This window comes from Pseudonaja textilis, chromosome 5 (genome assembly GCF_049901715.1).
Source record: "Pseudonaja textilis isolate UNSWEBS1 chromosome 5, rPseTex1.2, whole genome shotgun sequence".
In the NCBI taxonomy this organism is placed as follows: domain Eukaryota; kingdom Metazoa; phylum Chordata; class Lepidosauria; order Squamata; family Elapidae; genus Pseudonaja; species Pseudonaja textilis.
The window spans coordinates 42,831,061-42,855,727 of NC_141994.1; the positions used below are offsets into that span (position 1 = coordinate 42,831,061).

The 24,667-nt window shown below is 37.8% G+C and overlaps 1 protein-coding gene across 7 annotated transcripts; it reads left to right on the plus strand.

Annotated features, from left to right (window-relative positions):
* Positions 1-985: 985 nt before the first annotated feature.
* Positions 986-24,597, plus strand: TMPO (thymopoietin). Of its 7 annotated transcripts, none has more exons than XM_026698166.2 (9): positions 986-1,377; positions 11,799-11,922; positions 14,963-15,121; positions 15,459-15,559; positions 17,959-18,066; positions 18,173-18,262; positions 18,665-18,778; positions 19,494-19,588; positions 23,230-24,597. In XM_026698166.2, the coding sequence occupies exons 1-9, from the start codon at positions 1,120-1,122 to the stop codon at positions 23,522-23,524; spliced, it is 1,344 nt and encodes a 447-aa protein (XP_026553951.1). In that variant the 5' UTR covers positions 986-1,119; the 3' UTR covers positions 23,525-24,597. The 7 variants fall into 7 exon arrangements, with proteins under 7 accessions (XP_026553951.1, XP_026553962.1, XP_026553972.1 ...); XM_026698177.2 differs by having other exon boundaries at positions 18,668-18,778; XM_026698187.2 differs by lacking the exon at positions 18,665-18,778.
* Positions 24,598-24,667: the final 70 nt, after the last annotated feature.

Genomic DNA, 24,667 nt, shown 5'->3' on the forward strand with positions numbered 1-24,667 from the left:
TCCTGTGTATTAAAAAGTGCCATCTGGCTATACCCAGGAAGGGAGTCTTTTCTGTAATAGTCTCTTTGGATCATCATCTTCCCTGGAGATTAGGATACAATAGTACAAATCATTGCCAAAGTCTTTGAAGATGTGATTAAATCACTAGACAGGACAGCAGGAGCATATGGCAGATCCTGTAAGTTGGTCATGTTTGTGATTATGGCTTATTATGTATTTATTGTTATTGGTCTATTTTTAACTGTTGTTAGTCACAGACTTATAATTGTCAATCATTTCAATTGAAATAATGAAGCATCCCAAAGCCATCTTAACAAAATTAAGAGCTAGTCATTCAATTAATGTACTTTTAAAAAAAAGCCACCTTGCAAAAAGTTTGATTAGTCCTACATAAGCTTGTAGACAAAATGCTTTTGAGGTTTCAAACAGGTTCTACCATATCCAAAAGGATAAGAAACCGAGTTTCAAATGAAATTATTAAAGGAAAACAGGGCACAGGACGCGGCCGTAACATGTTTCAATAAACATTCGCACAAGTTATTCATGAAACCACAAACGACAGTTTCCGCTGTGCTCAATAAAAATCTTCTGTCACAGAAGGTGCTTATCTCCACCCTCCTCCACAGCTCCTCTTTCTGGTCGAGAAGATCCTTGAAATCAGAACTTCGGTCATTTTCTCAAAATGATTTTCTACGTATTATACTAAACCACTCATCGGTAGACTCGGTTATCTGTAACGTAGCGATACTACATAAGTGGAATCCCAGGCAAGAAAGAAGGGGAGGGGAAACCCCAGTCTCCCACCACTCTTGCCTGAGTCGATTTTAAATTACGCGACTGAGAGGCTTACTCAATGGAGGGCTCTGAGGGGAACCCGCGCACAGCCTCTTAGGCCAGGCAGCCAATCCCAGGACTGATTTGGGTTTCCGCCGGCCAATCAGAATACATTTTATTGGCATACGGGCAAAGCTGTCCGTTGTTTTGTGCGCTCTGTGGAGTTGGGTACGGTGAGCGTCGTGCGGATTGTTCTCTTCCCTTTGGTTTCCCCCCCACCCCTTCCCCTCCGCTTTGTTGGCCGTTCCATTTCTTGCTGTCTCGGGGAAGAGTCAGAGTCTGGCAATGCCCGAGTTTTTGGCGGACCCGTCGGTGCTCACCAAGGAGAAGTTGAAGAACGAACTGATTGCTAATAACGTGAGCCTGCCCGGAGGTGAACAGCGTAAGGATGTTTATGTGCAGCTCTATCTTCAGCACCTCACCACCCGCAACGTGCCTGGAGTCCCCGCGCAGCCGGACTTCTCCAGTGACGAGGAGAGGGAGCCGACCCCGGTTACCGCCAGGAACAGAGGGGGTAGCTCTGCTGCAGTTGCTGTGGGCAGGGTAAGCGATTTGGCGAGTCTTTTTATTTCGCGAATTTCAGACGGGCTTTTCGTTTTCTCTTCACGGCCTTCCACTCTTGAGGGGGCGGTAGAGTTTTCCCGCTTTCTCTGAGGGGGCGGCGCGATGTCTTGTCACTGACGGAAGGGGAGAGAGACGATGCTTGCGCGTGGGTAAAGCCTGACACAAGTCGCATTTAAGCAGTCTGAAAAAAGGTAATTCAGGACCTAATAGCATGTAATGGTGAAATGCATACTGAAGTAATCTTCCTTTACGGACACCTGCCGCCTTCGTGCTTCTGTTGTAGCGATGCTAATGTAGTCTTTACAAAATTAAAATTTGTGAGCAAGAGCACGGTTTCACAAACGTTTTTATTCGTGTCCTGTCCTCGTCTCCATCAATATGTTCTCAACCCCCCCCCCCCACATTTCATTGTAATTCCCATCATTTGGTTTACTGATACTCATAGGAAATGATAGGACTTTCAGTGTATTATACTAGACAAAAATCAGGTTGAAAGGCTGCTTCACTCTATAATTGTTCCTTTTGCATTTTCCATGTGCAAGATATGTACTCCACGTGCTAGATAGGCCAATAGCTGCGTTGCTTGTTACTGGATTTCTTCTTGTTTGTTGCTTATCTAATACTTCGGGTATACTTACAAGAATAAAAGCATTTTATATAAAATATAATAATGCTTTTCAACTTAATCAGCAAAATATTTTTAAAAGATTTTAAGCATATTAGGAAAGGCCTTTCTTGCTGATCTTAACATGGCTCATAGTAGGAAAGATGGTTCCACAGCTAAAGCTTCAAGCCATTTGGCTTTAAAGGTCAAGAGTATCATCTTAAGTTGTACCCTATAGAAAATTGATAGCCAGTGAAGATCTAAGTAAATTACTAAGTCCAGCTACCTTAAGAAGAACTGTACAGTACTTGGCATGCTTTTCACCATACTACTACAGGTAGTCCTCAACTTGTGACCTCAGTTGAGCCCAACATTTCTGTTGCTAAGCGAGACATTTGGTAAATGAATTTTGCCCCATTTTACAACTTTTCATGCCACAGTTATTAAGTTGAATCACTGCAGTTGTTAAATTAGTAACAAGATTGTTAAGTGAATCTGGCTTTTCCATTGACTTTGCTTGTTGGAAGATCGCAAAAAGTGACCCCAGGACACTGCAATTGTTATAAATACAAATCAGTTGCCAAGCATTTGAATTTTGATCATGTGACCATGGGTATACTGCAACAGTCATAAGTATGAAAAATGTTCATAAGTCAGTTTTTTCAGTGTGGTTGTACTTTTGAACAATAATTAAATAAACTGTTGAAAGCTGAGGACTACCTGTACTTGGAAATTACTGAGTTATGGAGAGTTCTTCCAAACTGTGTGTTTTTGAAGTGAGCACAATCTCCAGGCCTATATTGCTACATACTCTAAAGCTAGGCTTTATCTGGTCTATTGAAATTAATTGAAGAGGAAGAAGAATTTGAAAATCATGGACTCCCAGAGACACAGAGATAATCTCTAGTATTTTGTGGAGGCTTGCTGATTGGAGCTTCCATACCTACTATCCCCACTGTAAAAGTGGGGCCTTGAGAAGGAAGCATATCTCAAGGTTAGATGAGGAAAGATTGAAGCAACTGCAGGTTCATATCTAAATGGCAGCTTATGAACTATGTATAAATCGATTCTATTCTTTCAGTTCCTATTGTATAATAAAGAATGCAAGAGGCAAAATGGAGTGAGCAATTGAGTCACATGTGCAGGTTTAAGAACTCACCCATAGTTTTAGATAATTAGCAATATCTGGGTTCCTACAGAAATACCTTGAACATGATGTTAAAAGGGCCGTTGGTTCTTACCTGATACGATCTTTCTCTTTGAGCGGGGATAGCACCCAGGATTGGGTTATCAGTCGCTGCTTGCTGATTGGACTGAGTATGTTAGATCTTTGAGGATGCTCCCCTGTTGTGAAGGGTGTCCCAGAAATTGGTGAAGGAATAGTGACAGACTGATGTGTTTTTTTGTTATAACGTGCTCCACTGGATTCAGAATGGACTCACATCAGGGCTGGATGCTATCTCCACCCAAAGAGAAAAGTCGTATCAGATAAGAATCAATGACCCTTCTCCATTGTGGTGGAGATAGCATCCAGGATTGGGACATACCAAAGCTAGCTATCCTACAGGTGGCCCTAGTGCCATCCGAATCCCCTAGACAGGGTGGACCTTTTGAAGAACTCTCCATCCAAAGGCTGCCTCCGCAGATGCAAAGGAGTCCAGCTTATAGTATTTGATGTACGAAGAAGGTGAGGCTGAGGTTGCTGCCCTGCAAATCTCCAGAGTTGCCTGAGTGGCTTATACTGCCTATGTGGATGTATTTCTCATCGAATGGGTCATTATCCTTGGAGGAACTGCAAGACCTTGGGATTGGTAGGCTTTGGATATACATAGTCTTATCCATCTTCCCCCAGTTGTTGGAGTAACCTTGCAACCCATAGTAGAAGGTTGGAAAGAAAGAAAGAGGGATTCAGACCTCTGGAAGGAAGAGGTTCACTTAACATAAATACACAGAGCCCTTCGAACATCTAGAGTGTGCCATCTTTTTTCTAAAGAATGTACAGGAGGCGGACAAAAATCAGGCAAGATTAGTTCCCGGGCTGTGTGGAACCAAGAGTTCACCTTTGGCACGAACGAAGGGTCTAGTCTTAACACAGCTCAGTTGATGTGAAACACACAAAGGTCCTTCCTGACAGATAAGGCAGCCAAGTCCGAAATCCTTCTGGCAGAGGTGATTGCTACTAGGAAGGCCAACTTGCAAGACAAAAATTGCAGGGAAGTAGATCTCAGTGGTCCAAATGGGGCCACAGTCAGCGAATGCAGTACTTTAGAGAGATCCCATGTTGGATAGCGATGAACCACTGGAGGCCTCAGGTTTGTAGTCCCCTTCAGAAACCTGCGGACAGTGGGATAGCTAGGGATTCTGCTCCCCGCAAGGAGAGCACAGAAGACAAGGTTGCCACCTGCCTCCGCAACGTGTTGGTCAAGGCCATCTTGAAGAAAGTCCAGCACCTGGGGAACTGAGGCCTTGGTGGGATCCCTCTCAGATGTAGAGCACCATTCGCAGAAAGCCTTCCAAGTTGCGTCATAGATGCAATTGGTGGAGGCTCTCCTGCAGGCTTGAATGGTTTGTATCACCTTGGAGGAGTAATGGTCCCGGATCAGAGATCCCCGCTCAATCTTCAAGCGGTCAATTGAAGCCACTGGGGTTCTGGATGTAAAACTGGTCCCTGGCTGAGAGACATTCTGTCCACTGGAATCTTCCAAGGGTGGGACACAGATAGGTTTACTAAGTCTGCAAACAATGACCTTCTGGGCCAATGAGGAGCCACAAGTATGAGTTTTGCTTTTTCCCCAAAAAGTTTCTGAATCACCCTTGGGATCAGGAGCAGAGAAGGAAAGGCATAGAGAAGTTCCCTTGGCCAAGGACTGTGTAAAGCATCCGTCGCCACCACCCCCAGAACCGCAAACCTGGAGTAGAATCTCAGGAGTTGTGCATTGTCCTGAGAAGCAAAGAGATCCACTGCTGGCAGTCTGAAGTGCTCCAACAGCTCATGAAACAAAGTGGGGTGCAAACATCACTCTGTGTCGTCTATGGTGGCTCTGCTAAGCCAGTCACCCTCAACATTGGTCACGCCTGCAATGTGCTTAGCTCTGAGCGATATCTGGTGCCTCTCCACCCATAGGCAGAGCTGTTCTGCTTCCAGCATCAGGCCTTGAATGTGTTCCCCCTTGGTGGTTAATATGCACCTTGGTTGACACATTGTCAGTTAAGACCAGGATGTCCCTATCTGAGACTATATCCTCTAATTGCCTCAGGGCCAGATGGACTGCCCTAAGTTCTAACCAATTAATATTGTGGCTCAAATCTGCCTCAGACCATTGTCCCTGGACCATCCTGGATTGGAGATTGGCTCCCCAGCCATAAAGGCTGGCATCCATGGTCAGCACCAGCCTGTCAGGGTCCTTGAATAAGAGCCCTAAGGAAAGGGCCTCAGATGACCATCATCGAAAGGACTTAATGACTTGCAGAGTTAATCTGACCTAGGAATGGGAGCAATTCTACCTATCCTCTGATAAGGAAGAAAAAACCATTGGAGTGCCCTGGCATGCAATCTAGCCTAGGGCACTATATTAATGCATGATATCATCTTACCCAGGAGTTTAGAAATTGTAGCCAGGGGTACCCTGTTCTTAGATTTTACTTGCCCAATCAACTCCCTGATACTCTCCCGACGCTCCTGGGACAAGGACACCCTGCAGGAAATGGTATCTATTATGGCTCGCAGATGGAGCAAACCATTGGTGGGAGTGAAGTGATTCTTGGCCTCGTTGACAGAGAAGCCATGCTCCTGGAGCACCTGAATGGTGATCTCCAAATCCTCTGCTGCTCGAGATGGGGAGGATGACTGGACCAGTATATCATCTGGATAGCACTGGACTCTGACTGGAATGGCCCTAAGGTGGCCTGCCAGGGCTGCCAATAGCTTCGAAAATGTTCTGGGAGCAGATGAACTAAAGTCCAAAGGGCAAAGCCCTATACTGAAAGTGCCTATCCCTGACCGATCTTTTGTTCCATTTAGCCATTCGCCTAAGTAGTAGACCAGTCCAGCTGCCCAGGAAACAGCATACAGAATTGTTTTTTGAATAATTTAGGCCTAATTTTCTGTAGATTTGAGATTTTGTAAGAGCAAAAAAATACACGTCCAACTAGCTGACTGAGTCAATTTCTGGGGCACCCTTAGCAACAGGAGAGTGTCCGCAAAGATCTGAAAGACTCAATCCAATCAGCAAGCAGCGACTGATAACCCAATTCTGGGTGCCATCTCCACCACAATGGAGAACTATTTCAGCTCCCAGTGTCACCAGCAACTGCAATTGTTTGTTTAATCACTCATAATTTCTACCAATCACTGCCTTCATTTAATCAAATTTGCTTCCATTTTTGCTTCTGGATCTTCATTGTGGATTCCTTTGGTATAATGAACTAATTTTCCTGTCTACCTGGTTTTGACCTGTTTTTGTTCTCCTTGGCTTGTAAGGAATGTATTGCTGCTTTGGTCGTAAATGGGACAGAACATGTTCATGATACCATCTTTAGAATGTCATTTAGCAAGTTCAGAGCATTCTGCATTATTTAAATATTTGCTATATATTTAAAGGCAGTTTATAGTAAATTAGGTAATTTACTGTAAGAAATATAAGAAGGTAATTTATAATTAGAATCTTAATATATACTTTACTCTTTTATTACAAAATATACATTCTAAAATAACAAAGCTATAACAAGAAAAGGCAGAGGGAAAAGCAGCATAATAGCACTGAAATAATAAAAAGAATTAGCTCCAGAAAAATAAAGATGACACTAGGCATATGTCACTTGACAAGGTATTCTAAAAGGGCTCTGAAAGTCATCCTACATTATTGGGAGGGACATGTAGGGAAATATGTTACTTCAGATGCTGTAGTTCCAAATTATGACATTAAGATTGGCATCTCAAATTCAAATCTGAAACAAAATGTATTAACTGTCTTCAAAGGAAGTCTCATTTATGGTGCATTACAGTAATTAAAACAAGAAGTTACTGTAACAAGGCTGTCAATCAAGTACGATTATAGTGGCATACCAGTCTAAGCTGGTAAAAATGTGCTTCACAGACAGATTATTTATATCTTTGGTGTCAAAGATAGATCCATAAGTTTCTCCAAAATGTGAAACTGATCCTTTGGAACAGTGTAACTCCATCCAGAACATAATGAATTCCTCTACCATCATCAATTGGCCCTTTTGCATCCTTTTCAGCATATCCAGTGGAAAGGAAAGGTAGAGCTGGTTGCAATTAGCATATGATAACATTAGCTCTAAACTTCCAAATGATCTTACTTGCAGGGTCATGAAGTTAGTAAATAGCATGGGGGAATAAAGTGGAACATTTTATAATTGCATATTGTAAATACTGCAAAGTTGAGGAGGAATCTCTTAATTGATGATAGAACCTAATAGCGTATGACATTTTATGCATTAAATTCATTGTGTAGAATGGATACAGTGCTATCCTTCTTAGGTTTGTTTATATGACACTGCCAGAAAAGACTTTAGATAATTTAGAAAAGAAAGATAATGAGGCTTTGAGAATAGAGTTTAAGGAATTGAGAGCTCAAGTAGTGTCAATTATTGCAGGTGAGAGTCATGTACAAAAAGAGAGCACAGGGTCCTGGAATTGAACAACTAGTCACATAGATGCTGCTGCTAAGACCATGAACAGAGCCATATACATGAGTGACTACAATAGAAGAGTTATATTTCATTAAGATCAGGGAAGGGTATTTGGCAGATGTCTTAATCTCATCAGAAGAGTGTTAAGAGCAAATGACAGAAGAGTGGCAAAAACCTAGAACCGAGTATACTATCAACAATTGGAACCTATAGTGCAGGAGTCAAAGGCAGAAGCATAAGGGCAGATGGTGGATACAGACACAAAACTACACAGAATTGGAACATAGAAATACCGTTATGGGAATTTGGCTTGGAATAAAATAAAGTAAAGTGATGTTGACATTCTCCTCCATGCTGCACTGAGAGCCCAGGATGGGTTGACTCCTTCCTACGACGTCATTTAGCTGAGTCTGTACTAAGATATAAAAGCCAGCCCCCGGAGGATACCCCAGCTTTTGACTCAGCTCCTTTCAGTTAGTAGCTGTGTCTCTGAAAGCGTTCTGTTAGTTAGCACTCACCAGTGATCTTCAGTACCTTTTTTTCCTCGCTTCAAGCAGCTCCCAGGGCAGCTGCTCTTCCAGGAGAGCAGGGCTCTCTCCTGCAACATTGGGAGCAGCGTTGCCAGAGCACTGTTCGGGCAAGTTGGGTAGCGTATGTAAGCTTCCCCCACTCCTGCGGTTTGAGCGGTCGTAAAAAGCGATCGGCAAACCGATAACAGTGTCAGCCAGCTGATCGTGTGGCATGGGGCTGCCTTTTCCTTTGCTAACTTCGCTCTTTTTTAAAGGATCCAACCAGGGATGCAATAGGAATGAAATATATACATGCCTAAATATGGGGTGAGCAATCATGTCTGTAGATCAGGGACAGCTTAGTAGTTCAACTTTGTGCTTGGCCCCAAAGTCTCTTGAATGACTTTGATCCATGCACTATTCTCTTACTTTTTGTTTGAAAATTATTAATTAAAGAAGAATGCAGTACCCTCTCCCCCCCTTTGTAGTAAGGGTAGCATAAATTGCAAATAAATATTGGACTTGCGATTATTTGGACTCTGGGGAACACACACCCCCTTCCTTTGTCTATGAATATTGTAATTAAGTTATTTGAATGTCCTGGAATATCTAGGAATGGGGGATTTAAGAGATGTGTATAGTCTTATTCTACGGGCAAACTACAGGAACAGGGTGAGATAGGTACCATTTTTGCACAAACCACGCCACAGATTACAATGTCTGTGCAAAAGCCTAAGTTGGCAGCCTAAGCAGAGGGGCCCGGAACTGCCCATTGCAGGTGATAGGTGGAATCAGCTTCTTTAGCGACCCTCCTGCGACCCATTCTGTCCAAGTGGTTGCAGTGGGAAATTGGGGGTGGGGGGAAATAGAGCTATCTGAGGGGACGAAGAAGAGCGGCTGGCTCGGGAAGCAGAAATGCAGCAGGAATCTTGAGATTGTCTGATATTAACACTGACAACGGTATATGTACGAGATTGAGTTTGCAGTTGGGAATCCGATGCCATGCCTCGCCACTAGGCCGCTTCTATTGGCTGATAGAAGCGGCTGGTGACTGCCCTAGGGGAGCTTCTATCGGCCAATAGAAGCAGCCTCATGGCGAGACGATTCTGCCCACGGGGCGCTTTTATCAGCCAATAGAGGTGAGTCTGCCCGTGAGGTGCTCTAGCAGAGGCTACCTGCAGGGGACTCCTAAAGGTAAGTTTCTCCCCCCTGCCCTTCCCCTCCATTTCTCTTCACCTCGTATAATTCAAGCTATGTGAGTAATGGTGAGGAAAGCATGGTTTAAATAGGCCTAAATTATGGGGGAGGAGCTTAATTTCACCTTATGCCTAGAAAACATGCTGGGCCTTCCTATTGGGGGGGGCGTATTGTCAGAGAAACATGGTATTTTACGTGTCTTTCTCAGAAGGGAATCAAGGCTGTCAATCCTTTTTTCTATAATAGATGGAGGGAGCTTTAGTTCATGATAGGAAGAGAGTAAAAGAAGTTATGTAATGTAATAGACAGTAGTAAATACTTTATCTACCTACCTACCTATCTGTACCTATAAAAATCAACTAAAATGTAATTGTTCTAATTTGCAGTTAATAATTTAAAGAGAGTACTCAAGGAGTCAACGATTTCATATACTGTAAAATAGGGGACACCTTGTGTTTTCAGATTGTTACTTTTCTAAATTTGTTCTGTGATTTGAAACAGTAATCTTTAAAAATTGTCAAACTTAGAATAGTTAACATACAAAAAATAATCCAATCTATTATTCATAAATTACTTCGAAGCAATAGATTATAAGGAAATACAGGTAATCCCCAACTTTTGACTATAATGGAGTTTGCTCATTGTAGTCACTTCACTTAATGACCCTAACCCCCCTCTCCCTGTTGCTGCTGTTAAGTGACTGTTGGAGTTTTTAAGTGCAGCTTGGGGGGCCTGGTAGGGAGGGGGGAATCTTGGATATCACCTTTGGGAAGGAGAACCAGTGACTCTGTCCCTTGGCCTCCCTATACATTATGGCCACTCCCAAAATTGCACCTGCTTCCAAGATGACGCCACACAGCCTCTGTATAGGAAGGCCACACAGCAGAGTGACTGCTTCCCAAAGGAGATCTACAGAAAAGGTAAGTGGGCTTAGCCATGATGGAAGTGGGGAGGAGGGTGTAGGACTCAGCAGATGGTAAGCAGGCTGAAGGTCTGAGAGTTGTAGTTTAAGGCAACGGATGCCAACTGGTGGGCTGCAGCCCACTGGTGGGCTATGAGAAAATTTTGGTAGGCCACAGAGAAATGTCACCTCCAGAGCATCTCCCCAAAGCAATTAATCCAGGCTGCACAAAAACACAAGGCTACACTGCCCACATGGCCTGGGAACCCTCCCCACCCACTCACTCCTTACCCGGCAAACTTGCCTGCTAAATTGTTATTTTTCCGACCATCAGCTGTGAGATTTAGATTAGCTAGGAAGCAAGAAATAGTTGGATTTCTTGCTTTCTAGCTAGTCTTTAGATCTTTGCACTGCCGAACCTCCCTTAGGACTGAAGGTTCTATTCAGTGCAGACTCACAGCAAGCAAATTTTAAGTGACAGACTGACCTAGCCAATGGCAGATAGATCACCAAATGATTCTGCGAGCAACTCAATCTGCCTGCCTGCTTTGCCTGATTTTGGGTAAAATTGCTCTTTTTTAAATAAAAAATTCAATACTTACATACATGGTGTGTTGTGAGTTAATTTTATGTGTTTGCTTGCAAGCAAATTTTATGTGACATACTAAGCTAGCTGATGGCAGATAGATATCAGAATAAATCTGTGATTCTGTGAGCAACTCAATCTGCCTGCCTGCTTTGTCTGATTTTGGGTAAAAGTTGCTCTTTTTTATAAAAAAAATCAATATTTATATAAATATTTATAATATTTACATACAAGCCATACCCAGTCAGGCACATGACCACCAAGCCACGCCCAAAATTAGGCCATGCCCACAGAAATGGTTAGTGATCCCTGGGATTTAAAATTATGAGTTTTGGTGGTCCCTGAGGTCCAAAAGGTTGGCGACCCCTGGTTTAAGGATTATCTGTATTTGAGGAGAAAAGAAGTGCATTTTTATTTTAGAGAGAAGTGTAAAAAGTATTTTCTTCAAATGGGAAAACTATCACATTTCAGAAGTTTTGCCAAAATCATTGCATTAGCCAACTTGCAGCCAAAACAAATTTGAATTGCTTTGGTTATTCCAGTTTTTCAATTAAAAGCCATGTAGCAAGTAAAGTGATACTAGTTTATATCATCCCTCCTCCCCCAGTATTTCATATATTAGTTTTGTTCCTTTCCTCAGCTGCTGCTGCTTCCAATGTCCCACTACATCCTACTAGTTCATCCTTTGACTTCTTATAAAATAGCCCCGTTTCACTCTAGCATGGACCAAAATATTCAGGATATGAATTTTAATTCAGGGACAGTTAGTCCAAAAACAGTTGTCCCGTTCTTGGAACAAATAGGTACATGGAATGCTTTATAACTTTGTAAAAGAATGCATCAAATATATGGAGTTATGCATTTCATGGCTATGTTATATTCTAAACATTTTTATATGTATATCTTGGCATTACAGTTTGATAACACTTAAAATATATCTCTCTATAGAAAGCAACAAAGAAAACAGATAAGTCAAGGCTTGAACAGGATGATATAGATATAGCAGAACTCAGTAATGAAGAACTCAAGGAGCAACTCCTGAGATATGGTGTGAATCCAGGTCCTATTGTTGGTAAGCTATTAGTAAATGCTAATATATTTGTATATCTGTATGAATGAATGAATGAATGAATGAATATGAATATAAAAACTGAAGACAAAGAGAAATGTAGATTAAAAAGTGATGACAATCTGCATTTAAATATTTGAAATAGAATAGAAGCATAAACTGCTTTGCTGAATCATTCATTAAGACTTAAATAAGAAAACTGCTTGTTGATGAACATAGTATACAATTGTGTTAACATATAGCACCAATACTATGAAAGTGTACAGATGGCAAATAACCATTTGCTAAACAAGTTAAAAATTACTTTTAGTAATTAATTATATGTACTAAATCCCCATATACATTTTTTTACAAGCTAGAGTTTTAAACAACATACCTAAGTGTGTTGAAGTAGGCTTTGCCTGTCAAAATTTTTCCTTTCTTTGTCTTATAGTCTGCTTTCTACATTATCCATTAACATAATTAACATACATAATATAACATTTAAATTTTAAATACAAGTTAACATAAATTATCCTTTAAAAAGATAGCAGAAGAGATGTATCTTGGCTGCACTTCTCAGATCAAAACTAACTCAACACAACTCCAAAAGGGGAATATTTATAGCAATGGAAGCAGTGCAGAAACAATCACTCCCTTGTGTACCAAATAAACAATTTCTTTCCTATGAACATATTCAGAATGATCTCTCCTACGGCTGTTAATATCAGTAATCTCTCCTATAAATCTTAATTATGACAGATAGTTAGTCCTAAACTTTATATGATTTTAAGATTAATAACAATAGTTTAAATTAAACCTGGCAAATGGTTTCAGTGTAGGGTGAAATGTTTTTTGTAACTTGTACAGGCTTGCACACTATTATTGTATTTTGTACCAATTGTAACTTACTAATATTTCAGTTCTGGGATCATCTCATATAAGGTATATTGCAGGAGTCAAACTAGTACATCAAAGTAGGATTGACTATTGGCAATTATAGCTCCTTCGGGAACAGACATAACTGTCACTTTTGTCACCTGGAAATCCAGAAACAAAATTATAAGGAGCATCTTCTAATAGAACACTTCCCCTTTCAGAGGTCATGCAGTTTTGTTCGGAAAAGCTGAACTTCAATCACACAGCTAGTTTTCTACTGAGGAACAGTGCTTGTATTTTACCTGGGTTTAATTTTATGGTAATTTGTTTGCCCACATCTAGCCCATTCATGAACTTAGGCAGTGGTTATAGGGCTGCTTTTTTTAAACTAAATAGTAATGAGCAATAGACCATGGGCATCAGCATATGAAGTAGTAACATATCAAACTTGTACTGTACGTTGTCCAATTCTCAACATAAACCTATCCATATTTTTCTAATATAGACAACTACATGATATTGTCAATCTCAATGAAGTCAATTCTAGGGAACTTTTATATTTTTTCAGTCTCTTTTACATAGATCTCAGTTACATCAGGCCAGTACATTTATTCAGGAGTAAAAAAGCCTAATGGTGCTAAAAGCAGGGGGAGTTATTGTCATTGTCACTGACTTTTGATAGATTGCCAGCCAATGAAGAGAAGCCAACCCTTCTCATTACTGCAATAAAATTGCAGCACTTCACCATATCTTTCCCTGTCTGCTAATATTTTATTCTTTGCTCCCAGGCTGCTTCCTGCTCTTAAGAATCCCCAAGAAGCCAAATTCCTCTATGATTAAAGTCCCATTCCTTAAAACAGTATGGAACATGTTCCTCTCTCCCTAAGATGCTTTCAAAACAGTAATCCCTTTTGTGGTTTCATGTGGGGCTATTTCTCCCAGGTCACAATTCCTTTATGTCCTAACTCCAGGGAATAAAGACAGCCTCTATTGAGATGACAGAGTCAAGAATCTTCTCATTTTTACTATATAAAGGATTTGACCATGACTCTTTTGCTTATAATTATTTAATTGCCTCAATTTTTAGTGCAAAGTGCTATTTTCTGGCAATTGCAGACAGATAAATACATATTTCTGAGGGCTAAACTACTTTTTACAATAAACTTGATTTTATACAGGTCGTCCTTGAGTTACAACAGTTCTTTTAGTGACCATTCAAAGTTACAACAGAATTGAAAAAAGTGACTTATGCACATTTTTCACACGTCCACTGCAGCATCCCCACGATCACATCAAAATTCAGATGCTTAACAACTAACTCATTTATGACAGTTGTAATATCTCAATGTCATGTCATCACATTTGCAATCTTCTGACAAGCAAAGACAATGGAGAAGCCAGATTCACTGAACATCCATGTTATTAACTGAACAACCGCAGTGAATCATTTAACAACTGTGGCAAGAAAATGGGGCAAAATTCACTTAACTGTCTCGGTTAGTAACAAAAATTTGGGATTGTATGGTTGTAAGTTGAGGACTACCTGTAATGGGTTTTATTTTGAAAGGGGAAATAGTTATATATAGGCCTGATTTTTCTATAAAACACTATTTACCTGTGTGCATAGTGAGATTATTAATTATGGAGCCATGGCCCAGATCACAATTCACATTTGAATTATATATTCTTATTTTTCTATCCAAACATAAACAGCTTTAGCACTTATTTTAAAAAACTGGATTATCTGTCTTATCCTTCTAGTTTGTTTCATACAAACAATTGAATTGCAATTGAAATAATTAAATCCAAAAGTTTTCAATGAGTATATTATCCACTTTCTGAAATATAGGGTCATTTTGTGTCTCTTATTATGTTAACTTTTACTTTAGTTGTCTTTTTTTACCTTTATGTTCACTCTCTTTCCCAATATAGCTTTCTGTTTAAGATGACAGTTACTTTTCAAGTTCTTATTTCCTTTATAGCTTGTCTTATGTTTTATCAAGTCTGCTGTGGCTTTTTTTAAAATGTCAAAATAAAAATGGAAGGAAACAGGCTTTAACAGTTTTACGCTCTATTAAAATACAGTTGCTATTATATTCATATTTTGACAAGGTAGTAATATAAATACACATAGTGGACTCTAAATGTCTGAGTCATATAACCAATTTTTCCTGCTCTGTTGCAGCTACGACAAGAAAGCTGTATGAGAAGAAGCTACTGAAACTGAAAGAACCACCCCAAGAGCTAAGTTCTTTCATAGCTACACCAGCATTTTCTTCATCAGCAGAAAACAATAAGCAGAATGGAAATGATGATTCTGATCAGTTCAGTGACAATGAAGAAGGTATAATACAATGCAAGATGACTAAATAGATTTTAAAATATAACCTTTTTATTTTTTATCTTTTTGTATGCAATGAAATATATATACACACCATACACACACATACATATATATTTACACACACACATAAAAGAATTCAAGATGCTACTTTCTTGAATTTTTCATTCAGGTGTATTCCATTCAGAGTCCATCTTTTGTGAATTTAATCTTTATTGCTACCAATTTTCGATGTATTTTCTAAATTGGAAAAATAAGTGAACACTCTTAAAAGATTCTAATAGCATTGATTAATAGCAGTGACATTTTAGCTGCAAAAGAATAATATATTTATTTACAGATCCTAAAATGGAATTCAGACTTGAGAAGCGAGAACCATTGAAGAGTAAAACAAAAACTTCTTTACCACTTAAACAAAGAAGAATTGCTGAAAATAACCAGGTACCACAATTTTATTTAAAGATTGTTAAAATGTATATTTCAAAAAGACATTTTAAAGCTTTATATTTCTGGTGGTTAATATTTACTGGAAAAGAAAGCACACATCTGATTCTTTAGAAGAAATGACTGAAATACAAAGAACTTATGGCAGAGGGTGATAATTGCTAGCTAGCATTTTGATGTGATAAATGAGAGGATGGGGAAAAAGTATAAGTTTCTGAACCCTACCTATTTTTTTCATGCTGGTTTTCAAAAATTGTTCTTCCTAATTGTAATATAATAAACACAGGCACCAAACAAAGTTTGTTAAAAATGAGGACAATATTTGTGATCTAAACTAGCTTAATTTTATTCAGTGCCATTCTCATTTAATAAATTCTAACGTAGACACAATATTAAGAGGAAGAAGCAGGGGTGGGTTTCTACCGTTTCTGTCCACCTCTGTAGAACCGGTAGCTCTGAAGAGCAGCAGACATAGAACCAGTTCTATGCTGATGTTTTTGTCCGCCTGGGCACATCATAAAGCAGCATGCTGATGATGATTTACAGGTGTGCGTGCAGCATGCAGGGAAGCACCTCATAAATCACCCAACCGATAGTTAATCCTGTTGGATCCCACCCCTGGGAAGGGTTGCTTTAGCTCAAAAAAATAATACAGCAGCAGTTTAATAGGATTGCAAAGAAGTTCATAATGCAGTGCTGCTGCCAACCTGAATGCCAGATAAAGAGATAAAGCAAATCAAGCCTTTTGAAATGTTTTATGTAAATATGTTTATCTGGGGAAAACAACCAAGGAGATAAAAATAACTTCAAAAGTTCCATTCGCCTCCTCTTTCCTTTCCTTTAGTATCTTAATAGGAGAAGGGGATAGTTTGAAATTTCCTTTTTCCTTTTTTTTTTTTTGGAACCAGCTCTGTATTCAGCAATAATAGTATGTACTAAGTTAACCATGTTACTATATAGTGAATAAAATAATATAATACATTAGGGATATGTATTCAAGTTGGCAGTCTATCAGAGACCCCAATTTTATGGCCTGCTTAGTACATTAAGGAAGGAAGATACTTTAAAAGGGGGGGGGATGCTTTGGGACATGTTTTCAAGAAACTGCTGGAAAAATGGGCTATGTCATAACGTTCTAAAAATACATATTAAGTTGTGTATAATTAGATTATTACTTTCGGTTTCTGCCAAAATGTAAATATTAAATACGCCTCTCTTAGTGACCATAATTTGTATCAGGAACTCTATTGGTAAAGCACTCTGATCACTAAGCAGAAAATCACATGACCACAACAGACACTATTTCCCATTCAGTCATTAGGTGAGTCACCATGGTCATTAAGCAAGACACATGATTGCAACTTGTGATTTATTATTCACTATTAACTGCTTGTTGGAAGCCAGTTGTGAAGCACAAAATGCCAATCACTACAGAATGCTACAACGGGTGTAAAAGTGAGGATTGATCATAAAGTTGGATGGGGATTTTTTCCATTATAACTTTAAATGGTAGTTAAACAAAATACTTGGTAATTCAGGACTACTGTAATTAAAAATTCAGTATCGAGAAGAAAATATACCTCATTTTTAAATGAATTATACTGCTATAAATACGTTTATTTTCAAATTGTTCATTAAAAATTGAAAAAGTTCAAAACCAAATACGTGGCACTAATTTAAAAATTTTAAATTTAGCTTGTGTAAAATATAACACACAGATCAATTATATTCAGGAAACTCCCAACATCTGAAATTTATTATTAAATCCAGACAAAAGAATATTTCTTGTTCACCTGAACATACCAATGTAGACTTCAGATAATATTTTGCTATATATTTCTGAGTCTTTTGGTAGATGGCCACATCTAATCTATTAATTCAGGGTTTACTGTCTCATCTGTATAATAATTAGCTATAATTTGATTGGCCATTGTGCTATGCCCCACAATTTTTTACTGACTAGCAAATCTTATTAAACTATCAGACAGATTTAACATTTGCAAGGTTATTCCCTTGTAAGCTTTATATTAAGAATACTCTAATTTCCATAGAATGAAGGCTACAGTCCCATTCAGCTTTAAGGAAAAAAGGAGATTTGCAATCATTACCAGTCATATTTAAACTTCTAAATCTAAGTAGAATATGGATAAGATGCTGAATATTTTAAATTTAGTAACAGATTTAAAGTGTAGTATGGCTTGCTTCAGAGAGCCATTTAAAGAATTTATATTAGTAAGGGCATATATAGTGTCACAAGATCAGAATCCCTTTATCTGAGATTAAAAAATAAGTACCAATGCAAGGAAGGATATCAGCTAATTTATTTAATATTTAATATGATTTCAAGATAGAGCATTCATATGTTTGCTAATATGTTTGATGCTTAAATATCCAAGGATGGCATTACTGAGACATTCTGGAGAAGTGGATCTTCAAAAAGTGGACTTCTTCAGGCAGTGTCTAGGGAATCTTCAAGAGTTTCAAGAAGAACACCAAGGAAAAGGGTGACACAAGGCTATTTTTTAATTTAGATCTTTATTTTTGATATTCTCAGAGCCCTAGTAACAGCTATACACTTATTTTGTTATGTTTTTGTTTTTAAACAAACAGGTTGAAACTACAGTTCCATTTCCTGTACATGATCCAGTAATATCAGAGAATACTCCCATAGCTGTAGTGGCTTCAAGCAACGAGACTCTAGTAAATATACTGAATTTTCATTAGGTGGTATTCTGTCATTTTCTTCTCATGGAAGAATTTTGAATAAACCTTTATTTCTTGGGGAAAAAAGGTTTTTAAGTAAAACATTGGGCTGTTGTTCATCAGTCTAATGCAAACCAAGAGCAACTAAATCACAGGAGGAGCAATATTCAGTTACTGTGGATCTTCTGAAAGTTTTTCCCCTGTGTGTCAAAAATTGTCTTTATATATATGTTACAGGGTAATACTTATAAATACTAAAAGCAACTTATCATTTAAAAACCCCCCACTATATTCCCCATTTAGGATAGTTAGTATCTCATGTGTAAATTGCCTGGCTTGGTTAAGATTTTTGTTGTAATTTCCTCTGTTAATTCTGAGTCTGAACAATTTGAATTTCAGCAGGTTGTCAATAGGGTACCTGGAAATACCAAGCATGCTGATCCTATACTGTCAATCAGTGACTTCTCAGAATTGCCAAGAAGAACACCAAAGAAACCATTGATGACAGATGAAGTAAATGAATTAAATATAGATTGGTGGATAGAAAGGGGAGGAGGGTGAACTTCTCTTTAATTAAAATTATGATAGTAGATATATTTTAGGACTCTTCTAGCCTCAGATTTCTTCTCAGGGCTTTTTTTTTTTTTGCATGTGTTTGGTATATACAGATACGGAATATCTAAAGTAAATAATCTGTTGGCCGATCTAATTTAATCAGGATACCTAGAAAAATCTAAAATAATTGAGTTCTATTTTTTAAGAAAATTTATCTCTGCCATGTGTGCTATTAAAATTGAATATTCCACAGCAAAACTATTGCATACTTTGCTTAAAAATGGTTCTTTTAATGCTTACATTTTTTCAGAAAGAGGATAAAAAATGAAAGTATTCATCATCTTTACACCAGTATCTGATCAATTAAATTAGAAATGAAAATATCTTTTAGGTTTTAATCAGATTAATCTTTATAAAATAACATTATTCTTCATGTTGAAAGAACAAAGGATATTTACTGAAGACATCTGGACTTACACATAAATTACTAGATAGATAAATGTAACCACATTTTGATCAACAGCTAAACCCCATGAATAAGTCTTAGATTTCATGGGTGTACTATTCGAAATGACAACGGAACATGGCTGCGCTCTGCCTCTCTCCCTTATTTTCTTTAGTACAGCTTCTAGTGAAATTTGGTAAAATTATCATTTTTCCATTTTCTAACTAGGTCTTCGAGAAAATATCTACAGAGGATACAAGATTAGAAAGAGATATTCTTAAAGAAATGTTTCCATATGAAGCATCAACACCCACAGGAATTAGGTACATGTATGCATGAATATTTTTCAGGTTTTGGCCTTTTTTGAACTAAATGTGTACTGTTAAGACATTGGATTTGATAAGGCAATATTTTTATTTCACTGTCTTACGAAGTCTTGAAAATAAATGTTACACAATATTGTGCAGGTGTGCAAATTTCTTGCTTTTTAGTGGCAGCTTAAAAGGCTTGATTTTTCAATGTTCTGTATTCAGACTCTTAAATTTTCTTCACATGTTAAAAAGACATGTGAAGAAGAAAAATAAGTGTAGTATTCTCAATTCCTAAAACCAAGGTTACCAAGATTCATTTTAACTCAAAATGTTTATTTGGAAAATATATATGGATGCCCTTCTTAAATGTATATAATTCTAGTTTACTAATAACTAGTTTACATATATACAAATGTATAAATACCCTCTACAAAAGAATCCTATATATATATATAGAGAGAGACAGAGACATTCCTAACCTGAAATCTGACTTTAACTGCCCACTTTAAATTAATACTGCAGGGGACAGGTGCACACATGTGCAAAGCATGCTATTAATGTTAATGTTGCAGAAGTCTCTCCTCTCCGCATCAGGCCTACAAATTCCAGGAGACTGGTGAAATTCTAACATGGTCCCACTATTATGGTTAATGCTCATTAATGCCTTACATTTTTAAAAAAGTTGTGTAACAATTGTTTTCATATATTAATTGTTGTATATTGCCCAGAGTCACTTCTGCGAGATGGAAATAAATTACTGAAAGGCAGCATATCTTTAATATCAGCAGCTTCTGGAGAACAAGTAGAAGACGATGATTAAATAAAAATTAAAATAAGGTTTTTCTTGTTGGCATATTTTAATTACAAACAAGAAAGTAATATTCCACAACAGGATTATTGGCTTCCTGTCCACGATTGTCTGGTCCTCAAAAACATCTTATTAGCAACTCTATAGTATAGAATGTATTGGCTCTTTGGCCTGATCCAGGAAGGCTTTTCTTGAATACCTCTGAAATTCTTTGCATAGAGAAAATATGTTTTTATTTTAATATAAAACAGACTGTATCATAAATTCTGCCAAAACTAGAATACTTTGATTGCTCCAAGTTTTGACTAAAGTAAAATCATAGGGGCTTTACAGGAGAAGTACAGTAAACCTGGTGCATATCTTGTCTTTCCCTTCTTTCTCCAGTGCCCTGCTCACTGATCTCTCTAGCACGTAAGGTTTTTTATCCTTTCAGCTATAAGTCTTAGTGTGAAGCACAGCAAATCCAATCAGCTAATTCCCTCAAGCTTCTCAAAAACTCTTATATCCCTTTAGCTAATGTCAGGGTTTCCTGTTTTCTTCCTTTTTCCCAAGCTCATAGATTTTAGGTTGTACCTGGTGTGTCAAAAACCAGCTAATTTGACCATAGATCATTTTGCATATCCCTAGTCATAATCTTATAGCTGACTTTCCTTTGAACAGTACTGCTACTGCTGCTCCTTATATCCCTGCCTAACTAGCCAGCTGTTCTGACCCAACCCTGTTACCAGCAAGAAAATCTCAAACAAACGCAGCAACTCAAACCTTCACAGCTTTAATCTACAAATAAAAGATGGCTTGCAGCCAATTAGTCCAACCAGAAAAGCCTTGACAGAATTCTTCAAATAAGCCGGAGTCTCTACACACAATGCTGGATCCTTAGAACGTTTTTGCTTTCTTCCAAAGCAGAAACCTTTTGAAACCAGGCTTATATTCCCTGGAGGGAGGGGCCATTATGTTGCATCCTTACTCCCGAGTCGCCTGTGCTGCTCCAGCTGTTCTCTTTTACGAATCATCCTGTGCTCACATGCACTTGGCACAGGCTCCTCGGGAACCTCGTCACTGCTGCCAGCCCGCACAATCCCTGAAGGCAGCAGTCCACTCCCTGATGGTCCTGGCCCCTCATCAGAGTCATCGCTCTCCTCAGCCATCTGCACCTGCTGCTGGCTAACCACAACACCAGCCTTGTTTCCTGCATCTGATGACTACCTGTTGTTTTGAAGTTAACACATGTTCAATAGGAACATATCAGTATCCAAGAAATAATTCCCTTTAGCCATGTTATGCAAAACAGGAGTCAGAAGCAATAAAACAAAATTAAAAGCAGGAAACATGTAAAATAACACATTTAAAATTAGTTTATACCAACACCAAATTACTGTATCCTTTTATGCCTTTTTATTTTTTTCTTGTTCTGTTTCATACCTTGCTATTTTTTAAATTCGTTACCTTCAGTATTTCTTTAGCCATACCCAGTTCTCACTTCCATATAAAGAAATGGACAAGCAAGTTCATATGATATATGACAATTTGTTTTAGATAATAAAAAAACACTTTTTGGATGATATAATTACATACATAATTAACATTTTTTCCCTTCCCCAAGTCTAGCTACACCCAGCTTAGCCTTTCTTTTCCCAGCAACATATTTTGATACTTAACTGTATCAAATTTAGCAGTGAATTATCAAAACATACAAGTGTCATTTTTTGGAGCTTTTAGAGTCAGCAAGCTACTAGCTTGAACTAATAAGAACTCAGGCCTAATCAGATATCTGCTGGGGGAGTTTACTAACAGTCCCTGTTCTAAGAAGCCACTCTGACCTACCTTGACTTGCAAGTTGGTATTACCTGACAACAGACCTCTTGGATTATTACCACTGTGATTTCTTTAGTAAGTACTATAGTAAGATCCCTTTGTTGGGCTTCAGCTGCTGCCCTCCCCCCAATTTGCCGAGAATCAGCAATAAAATTGGAGTGGCACAGATAAACGCAGTTTAACCGTTAGATGGCTTTATATGGACCTTGAATTGCCTACCCCAATATAAAAAAAAGACAAGTCTGATTTATTAAGTATCATTAATTTGTTCCATTGTGAGATGGGTGGCATATAAATTTAATGAATAATACTTCAAAATTAGGTTCATATTTTAATTATGCAAAGAATACATGGTCTACTATTTAAAATGTAGCTTGTGATAGAATCTCCAGCTAGAATGGAGGGAGGTATGAAAAAGGGGCAGAGCTTAAGGTCCTTGCACAACAGGAAGTGGTGCAGATTTTATCTCCCCGAGAATCCCTTAAGCCTTATCTGACCATTTCCAAGAGAATGCAATCAATATAGTGGGATTCTTATAAATAGGCATGAAAAAATAAAGAAGCAACCTTAATCAGGTCATGGTGTTGTTCTGGTTCCTTGTGATTGGCAAACTTGATTAATAGCAAATACCCATTACCAAATTATCATACAATTGCCAATGAGATACTTTTGAGAAGATCACAAGCGCTGATAAACTAATTTTATATTTTATATTTATGTTCAAATTGGTAGCAGAGCAGCACCTATCAGCTATATATTAAACCATCTATCTGATTCCAGAACTATGTGACTATCGCAGGAAGCTCCTTTGCCATGCTATTTTGAAAAAATACACAGTAGTTTTAATGAATCGACAGGTACTATGCTCACATTGTTACGCATTTCAAAACATATCCAAAGTATTACATAGCCTTCATACATTACTATATGTTGAGTCCAAATGGTTCTTATCCACATTAAAACTTTTGAAAAATATGAGGTATTCTAGCACATTTTAATGTTAATTTTAAACATATTACTTAATTTATAGTGCAAGCTGCCGCAGACCAATCAAAGGCGCTGCTGGGCGACCTGTAGAGTTCAGTGATTACCGGCTGGAAGAAACATATTCATCAAAGTATATTCCTAAATATATTGCCTCAGCAGAAGTCCAAAAAGAAAAAACAACAATTAAAAAACACTCAATTCCTTTGTGGATAAAATTTTTGTTCTTTTTCGTTGTTGCAATCTTCTTGGTTTTCATCTATCAATCCATGGAAATCAACCAAGGAAATCCATTCTCCAAATTCCTTGCAGCCGAGAGTTCAGAGAAAACAACAAATTGAGTTTTTCTTTCTGTGGCACATACAACTGGGTCTCTTATTTTTAATTATAGAGATGACTTCATCCTTCCTCATCTTGAAACTGAAAACTGGAATAAAACAGGACAGTAAATGGACATCATCAACTTATTTCAAAATTAGGAGATCACTGTGCCATAAGTAGTATCTTTAGATTTCTCTGGAACTACTTGTAGGATTTATTTTTTTAATGTGGACTTCATTATGTTCATTTGAGATTGTATATTTGATTTTATAAACTTGGAAGCTCAAAATGGGCAGAAGTGATAGTAAAATGTGAAGATGTGTTTAAATGTTTTTACTTCAGGCTAAGATACTGTACTGAAATTTTCTTTACTTCATATGTTATTGGGGGTGGAAAGAGATACATGGATAAAAGAAATGCATTTTTGAATGCATTTAGTGAAAACTGCAGCTAAATGCAGTGTAGTTTTAAGGGGCTTCAGCATTTCCTGTAGAATACTGTTAATCTCAAATAAATGGTAAACTTATTGTATACATCTGTCTTAGTTTTGATTGTAATTATACTTGAACTTATCCTTAATTTTTAATCATAGTTACTTATTTTAGTGCTTACTCCTATAATTCCTGATCTAATTGACTATTGTTTTAGAACAATATTTATTAGTATAGTTTTTTGAAATAAAGCTTACATAAAATAAATTGGTTTACTTATTTTTACTTAACTAAATGTGAAATCATTTTTATCTGCAGGCTTCTTTCAAAAGAGTCATGTACTACAGCATGAATTACATTTTTAGATTTCATATTTTTCTATGGTATTTAAAACTCTGATATTCCAAAACCTATAATTCTTATGGTACATAAAGGCCATTTGTTGCGCTGCGCATGCACACAAACATGTATGTGTGATGAACAAAAGTTAAACATGTTGCCCACCAACATGTTTAAAAAATGCAATTACCATGACTTGTCCCAAATTGCATTTTCCAATGATACAACATTCATTTTTATTGTGGATTATTACATATCAAATGAATGTATCAATTTACAGCATATTCTATACAAAATTGCAATAAAGTTATTTTAAACCATAACTTGCACTTTCCTCTGACTTGGTGTTGATGCACTCAGAAGTTCTTTACATTTTATATAGAAACTCTTGCC

Excerpts from the sequence above, each read along its gene's own strand:
- TMPO (XM_026698166.2), top strand. The coding sequence starts at position 1,120 with ATGCCCGAGTTTTTGGCGGACCCGTCGGTGCTCACCAAGGAGAAGTTG. Across the intron at positions 15,560-17,958 it reads GAATTGCTGAAAATAACCAG|GATGGCATTACTGAGACATT; the intron begins GTACCACAATTT and ends TAAATATCCAAG. Across the intron at positions 18,067-18,172 it reads GAAGAACACCAAGGAAAAGG|GTTGAAACTACAGTTCCATT; the intron begins GTGACACAAGGC and ends TTAAACAAACAG.